We start from the raw sequence: 7,232 nt of genomic DNA on the forward strand, positions 1-7,232 counted from the left end.
TGTTGCTCTCAAAGTGCACCAGGTTGATGCTTTTTACTTCAATATAAAAAAAAAAAGTCTTCCCGGGGGTGCATGCCCCCGGACCCCCCTAGAGGAGGTGAGGTCCCCCTCCCCCCCATTTAAATCATGTTCAAATGGATAGGAAACTAAATACAGTTGCACACATCTTGTGTCCATATCTTTCTGTTTTGGTGGTCATGCCACAACCGGTGCGGGGGGCGCTAGCTAAAATCTTGCCTAGGGCAGCAAATTGGTCAGGGCCGGGTAAGAATACTATTATGAACATGGACATGTTGCTGTGTTCCTGGATCCTGAGTCGTGGCTGTGCCTGTTGCTGTGGCCCTACGCTTTGATTGACTGATTAAATACTCATAATGTACGCTTTCAACAGTCAGAAAGTTGTGAAGAAAGCCCATTAGAAGCCGGAGGTGTCTTCTTCAAACCGCTTGTTTTTAATTGATAGAAATATAAAATGATTGTAAACAGGAAAGCTGCAAATTCTCAATTTGAATGAGCTGTAATGTGCATATATTTAGGAGATGATCTGATTGGCTCAACGATAGATAGCACATGCAGGTAATTATAAATGGAAACATGTCAGCCTCTGCACCATTACGAGGGAAGGGACAGAAACTCTATGCACGATGATACTTCTCCAAAACAGTGTCATTTTTCACAGCTATGGTGACGGATTACAATACACACCAATCATCTTATGTGCAAACTTCATTTAGAAATGCTGTAAGCAGTAATTCTGTGAGCAAATGTGACTTCATGCTTGAGCTCAGATAAGAGAAATCCATTAAAAAGTTTAAGGAAAAAGAAAGACGTCCTCGTAAATGAAGCCGATTTAATGGCTTCATTTTCGGGATGCGGTTGTTCTTGTTAACTCACTGTGATCATTTCAAGGAAAACAACAATAAAAGTAATAAGCAGACACACATCACATCTGTGTGGGATCACAGACGCAAAAGCCCGGAGGAAAACTAAATGTAAATGTCTAATTTCAATGTTCCATCAATCACGAACTGATGCGTAAGAAGATAAATGAAATGTGTTTTAGATCGCATCGTCTTTGGATTAAAGAGGAAAAAACAAAGCTATGGGGTGAAAAACAGACAACGATCCATTTTGAAAATATTCTTTAATTCTTCCCTGATAACTTTGATGCTGATGGCATCTCAGAGGGAAATGACAATTCTGTACAACCCCGCAAAACATCGGAGTGTTTCTGCTTTCAAATGTGACGGTTAGAGTGAGAACGTAAAAGAAGAGTCCAGTGATGTTTCAGTATTAAACTGAGAAAAGGAGATCAAACATGACGAGACTTAAGAAACAAACACAAGCTTCCACCTTAAGAGTCCGGTATCAAGGAGTTTGTACAGTAAACACAATAATGATTCATGTTAAGGCTCCAATATGCCGATGGCACACGAAACATTCAACAGTGTTATGATCGCAAACTGGATGTAATCGATCAGTTGAATGTCTTTGAGGCAATGTAAATGAGACATATTTCAGATTTGCAAAGAGCTGTTAGTAATGTGGTTGTCAATATACAAAGATGATTTGTCAACTGATGACGAATGACGAAGCCCATGAGCAGCCAGAAGTGCTATTTTAAAGTTGCTTGTTTTTAAGAAACAAAAATATACAATGATTTAAAAACAGAAATACTTCCTTTTACTCTATTTTTATTTGTGGATTGTTATTTAATTACTTTACCTTTTTTGTAATGCATTGCTTGTAACCAAATAATTTCTTTAAATTGAAGTAAGTTATAAACTGTAGGTCAGATTTCTGCTTATTAAATGAATATATTTTTCCTACAGGTTTAATAGAAAGTTGTCCATCTCTAGTGCCTCAAATGTATTTCTGACAGAACTTGATGTAAACAAATGGGAGTGAGAGATGCTTCTTTGTCATTGCATTTCTAATTACAACCATCCGAGTCATTTGCACGTAATATGGCTTTTCCTTTTCTCCGTTCCATTGTTGTCACACTGTCAATTCTCCCAATTAAAAAAGTAGCACTCTCAGCGACAGTTCACGTGTAAATGCAGCTTGGGAATACATCCTTCATTAAGACTTTCACGTGAAGCTGGAGACAATGTGAGGATGATGGTTGACATGAGGAAGACATAGAAAACACATTTAAATATCTTAAAAAGCTCAAGAGACAAAAAGAATATGCAACATGTGATGAGACATACAAAACCAAAACACAATGAACAGAGAAAACCTGACTATTTGGTTTTCCTTTTACATCAAAAACAAACACTGTATGATATTAGGCTTCTTTGTTAACATCTATATAGTTGATATTGTAGTACTGCAATGAAGTGGTGTTTCCTCAGAATACAAAATACATGTTGGTTATTTTCATTGTAATGTTATGAAAGTGCACTTATCAGAAGTCCATAAACACACAGGATTATGGATCTCAAAGAACACTTTGTTGAGTCTCACTTGTAAGAAACTGATCCCAAACCAGTGATTTTTGTCAACTTCCTGCTTATTTTGTGACAGCGTTGTGCCAGCTAGTGGCATTCAAAACGCTGCACAGAAACAACATTCAAATCAACTGTAACCAATCATTGGTCTAATTTATTACAATTTTTCCAAAAAATACATATCTTAAAGTTTTTTCTTCTTATTTTATTGCTCAAGAATCTACATTTCCTCTTCCTTGAACAGATCAAAAAATAAACGCTTATTTACACAGCATCAGCCCAGAATGATCTTTATAAACACTAGCATTATCTGAACTGAGTCTATTACATGAAAAGGTGGTAAACGTTGCCGTTTTAAAAAAAAAGGACAGTTTTTGTCCATGTCAATCAGATTTAAATAATAGAAAAGGTGCTTTAGAGAGTTTTTTTTATTTCATTCCAACTCAAGCGGCAGATATGTGTGCAGTTACAGTTCAGTCAGGAGGAACGTGTCCACTAAGAGTTCAGCAGTGTGCGGAGACACATCACTGAAGATCATTTCTGAATCTGTTTGTTCTGTAAAATCAGAGGATGCTATTTCATGACATTTCCGTGGTAACGAGTGCTCCCAAAGTAGCAGCCACACTGTCAGCCTGACGTCCCATAGCAACAGCACACACACACACACACACACACACACACACACACACACACACACACACACACACACACACACACACACACACACACACACACACACACACACACACACACACACACTCCTGCCTTCAAACATTTGATTATCCTCCCTCAAGCGCCTCTCATCAGCAGCCACAATGGAAGTCTGCTGACGCACTTCCTGCCTTTGAATTGTCCTGAAACAACGTACGCTGATTCCAAGACAGCTGCACTCCAGACATCTCGTAGAGTTTATCATCACGACTGTGGGGGGCGGGGAAACAGCCCAATGGGTGTGAAGGTTTCTTTCCGTAAATGTCCACTGAAGGTCCTTTCTGCCCTGAACAATCGCCGCTAAAACAGTGAAGGCGGCAGACATCCGATAAAGTTGAATGTGTGTGGACATGAAACATTCCATCAGCCTCCCTAGCCTCTGATCAGCGACAGCCACGCTGCTCAGAAACATTTCATCATGTTTCCCGCCCTGACCGCACCTCTCCAGGCAGTCAAAGCTGTAATGAAATCCCGCCTGAGACATTTCATCACACTTTGTTCTCCAAAGCCTGAGCCCTGAAACTGAGCAGACAGCAGGTTCATGGAGCTGCCGTCGGACCTTTAGAAACGCTCAAACTTGGGACATCAGGCTGGAGTAATCAGGGACTTTTTCCTGCCATTAGCATCCTCAATAAAAGGATTTCCACAGGTGTGGCTAAAGGAAATACAGATTTAAATGGGGTAAATGTGGAAAGTCTAACTGGGGCCTTTTATTTTACACCACCAGTGCCCCCCCCCCTCAGCGACAGCCGCAGTGGAAGTCAGCGTTGGGGTCCTTCAGCAGCTTCTTGCGGTCCACGTGCAGACAGTCTATGTGGAACCAGGCGTCACACACGTCACACTGGATCCACTGCACCGTGTCCTGCTGAGGGAGGCGGCAGCGGGGGGCCGCGCACGGCTCCACCGCGCTGCTTGTAGTCTCCTCCTCTTCCTCCTCGTCATCGTCGTCCTCATCGGAGGAGGAAGAGGAGGAGCCCGAGGAGGAGGAGGCCGAGGAGGTGGAAGAGGAGGACGAGGAGGAGGGAGAGGGGAGGGAAGGCTGGGGGGGGAGCGGGTTCTTTCTGGGCCGGCCCCGTCGCTTACTGCGAAGAGAGGAGAAGAGGAAAGGAAAGAAGGAGGAGAGGTGAGGGAGAAAGGAAAGGAGACTGTTATTTACGGTTGAACTATTTTGAAAGGCTTAGATTTCTCATCAATCATCCCATTAGCCAAATATTACCAAAGACCCTCCTCAACACTTTTTAATACTTTGTATTCACTTTTAAAATCTGACAAAATCCAAAGTATGCCACAGTGTAATGTATAAATGTTCTTCAAATAGACACAGGGACTTATGATACCCATCAGCAGCTATAACTCCTTTTCAAATGTGCAATTCAGCATTAATATCTTTATTAATACTAATTACACTTTCTATTTTGGAATACACTTTTTTTTATATATATTTCTTTTTATATATTGTAGTGCAACATGCACATTTTTACATTCACTTTTTATTTTGTAGATCTGTTTGGTCTATTTATTAAATGCACCTTTTTATGTAAACTTGCTCTATTTATTTCAATATTTTATTCTTTTTTATGGCACAAAAACTTACTTCTTTTCAATTTATTCTAAAATGAGGAACTGTCACCCACTCAATTCCCTCCTGGATAAATAAAGTATTCTGATTATTACAAATGATTCATTGGTTAAAATGTACCTTATTATTAATAGCAGATACATTGGCCAAATTCTGAATTAAACATTCCTGGTAAGATAGAAAAGAAAAAGAGACTTTGGTGACCCCTAGTGGTGGTAGGACAAATAAAAGCAATATCCACCAACAATAGGAGATTTCTGCACCTCCTCCTCCTCCTCCGTGATATCTCACCTTGCTGGGTGGTGGAACCTGTTGAACTGCACCCTGCCTCTCTCCTCGGTGCAGATCCTCACTGAGGGGGAGGCCAGGCTGTACTTCTCTCCTCCCACCACCAGGGGGGAGAACACGGGGGAGCAGAGGGACCTCCGCCGGCCCCTCTGCGGTGCGGGGGCGCAGTGAGCAGACTTCTGCTGGCGGAACGCTGCGATGCTGCCGTGGGTTACCGTCTGGACGCGCTGCACCGCCTGCACTTCCTGTTTGTGGGAGGCGGGGCTGGAGAAGGACGCCTGGAGGAGGTTCTGGTTCAGACGGCTGTTGGTCATGGCGCCGTGGAAACTGCCGATGGTCCTGATGCCGGCGGGGAAGGGCTTGGCCTCCAGGGGGCGCCGGATGTCGGTGTGGGTCTGGGGCGGCAGCTGCAGAGGGGGGGGGTTGAAAGTCTCCGACTCAGACTTGTAGAGCCGCCGCCGCTTCTTCGCCCTCGACCTCTGTCCGTCCTCCACAGATCCTGATGGAGCTGGACAACATTAGACAGGATTACTGGAAGCACATCTAGAGAGAAAGATAACTTTGTTTTCCCTGCCTGTATGTGTCTGCGTGGCAAAATAGATAAACACAACTTTAACCCGACGCTGATCGATTCATTCCTTGCTGTTATAGGAATGCTGCATTTTCAGTCTGAATAAAAACTAATGCACTATTGAAGTGACAACCTTAACCTTACACAAGGTTACTTGTTGGTCAGTGAAAACAAATCATTTAAAATGTTCATTTGATGTTGAGTTATAGTAAATGTAATTAACCAGACTTCCATACAAAATACTGATAAATCGTTCTCATGACATGTGGCTAACAAGGCTTTTTTTTGTTTTATATGTAATGTTTGTTTCACGCCAAGCATTAGTGTATCTCCCCTTGTGTTCATGCTACCTACTGCACAATGTATGATGTGTTGTGCAGAGTGTTCTCGAGGCAGGAAGCTGCTGAGGTTCCCAAACAAATAATCAGCCGCTTTGAGGAACCAACCTGTGTCTGTGCTGCTGTGAAGAGCGCTACACACTTTATCATTAAAGTGTAGGTTTCACACTTTACATTACGTGTTATTTCGCTTTTTATCCAAAGAAACGTGCATTAACTTAAATATTGTAGACACATTATGGGAGCAAAGTGGGGTTAAGTATCGTGCCCAAGGACACTGAGGTAAAGGAAACGGTTAAAAGATGTCAGTTTATGTGTATGCAGCTTTATTAACAGATTAACTTAAAAGCTAGGAAAAACCCATTGGGCTCTTTGGATCTGGAGCCTCCCATGTTCGCAGAGGGCTCAGTGTGGATCTCTTCAGGCATTAAGCTGAGCGTTACCTCCTCGACACCTGGGCTCGTCGGAGCTGTCATCCTCCAGCAGCACGGTGTGGGCCGACTTCCTGCGGCTCCTGGAGGTCGGCTGCTGGGACTTTGATGAGGGCACTGAAGCAGCTGAGAAGGATGGAGGCGTGGAGGGCGGGAGCAGAGAGGACATGCCCACCTCCAGGGGGGGGGAGTAGGAGGAGCCGGGGTCCGAGGCGGTGCCCTCGTTGCTGTGGCTCCTCTTGAAGGTCCAGGCACTGCCCTTCATCTTGCTCAGACTGCCGATGGAGTTGAGGATGACGGTGGAGCGGTTGATGGACAGCTTGGACAGGTCCAGGTTGGCGGCGGCTTTACGCTCCTGGTTGGTTCTGATCCGGTTCTGAAGGTCGGAGGAGAAGGTGCCAGCCTAGGAGACAACGCATAGACATTAGAACTTTATGTGGCAAAGGCAAATACACATCGGGTTTCATTTGAATGCGTCATTTGTCTTTTCCTGCACTTCATGAATGAGTACGTTTGTAATTCAAGTGTAAAATATGAAAGCATCATCATTCAAATGGGAGATAACCTTTTCTGCTTTTACTATTCTGTCCATGGCATTTTCCCATTATCACAGCTTTACAATGCCTGCACTGTTGAAGCTTGAGCAGCAAATATGTAATCATCTTTCTCATTGTCAATAAATCCCTTTAAAAAGAACCAAAACAACAATGTTACATTATTTCATCACATTACATGTCACTTGTTAGACGCTTTTATCCAAAGTGACTTACATACTCAATACTGTGGACAATCCCCACAGGAGCAATTTGGGGTGAAGTGTCTCAGGGACACAACGACGTGCTGACTGCAGTGGGGGTTGAA

General features: G+C 43.2%; 1 protein-coding gene across 1 annotated transcript in view; it reads right to left on the reverse strand.

Annotated features, from left to right (window-relative positions):
• Window positions 1-1,165: 1,165 nt before the first annotated feature.
• tcf19l (transcription factor 19 (SC1), like) overlaps window positions 1,166-7,232 on the reverse strand; it is an 8,262-nt gene continuing 2,195 nt past the window's right edge. The window contains exons 3-5 of the mRNA XM_010771648.1: window positions 6,384-6,774; window positions 5,035-5,539; window positions 1,166-4,246 (exon numbers count right to left, since the gene is read on the reverse strand). Coding sequence (XP_010769950.1) covers window positions 3,904-4,246; window positions 5,035-5,539; window positions 6,384-6,774 — 1,239 coding nt within the window. The 3' untranslated portion in view covers window positions 1,166-3,903. The remainder of the gene's footprint in view (window positions 4,247-5,034; window positions 5,540-6,383; window positions 6,775-7,232) is intronic.

Source organism: Notothenia coriiceps, unplaced genomic scaffold (assembly GCF_000735185.1).
Source record: "Notothenia coriiceps isolate Sejong01 unplaced genomic scaffold, NC01 NC01_scaffold00010175, whole genome shotgun sequence".
Taxonomy (NCBI): Eukaryota; Metazoa; Chordata; class Actinopteri; order Perciformes; family Nototheniidae; genus Notothenia; species Notothenia coriiceps.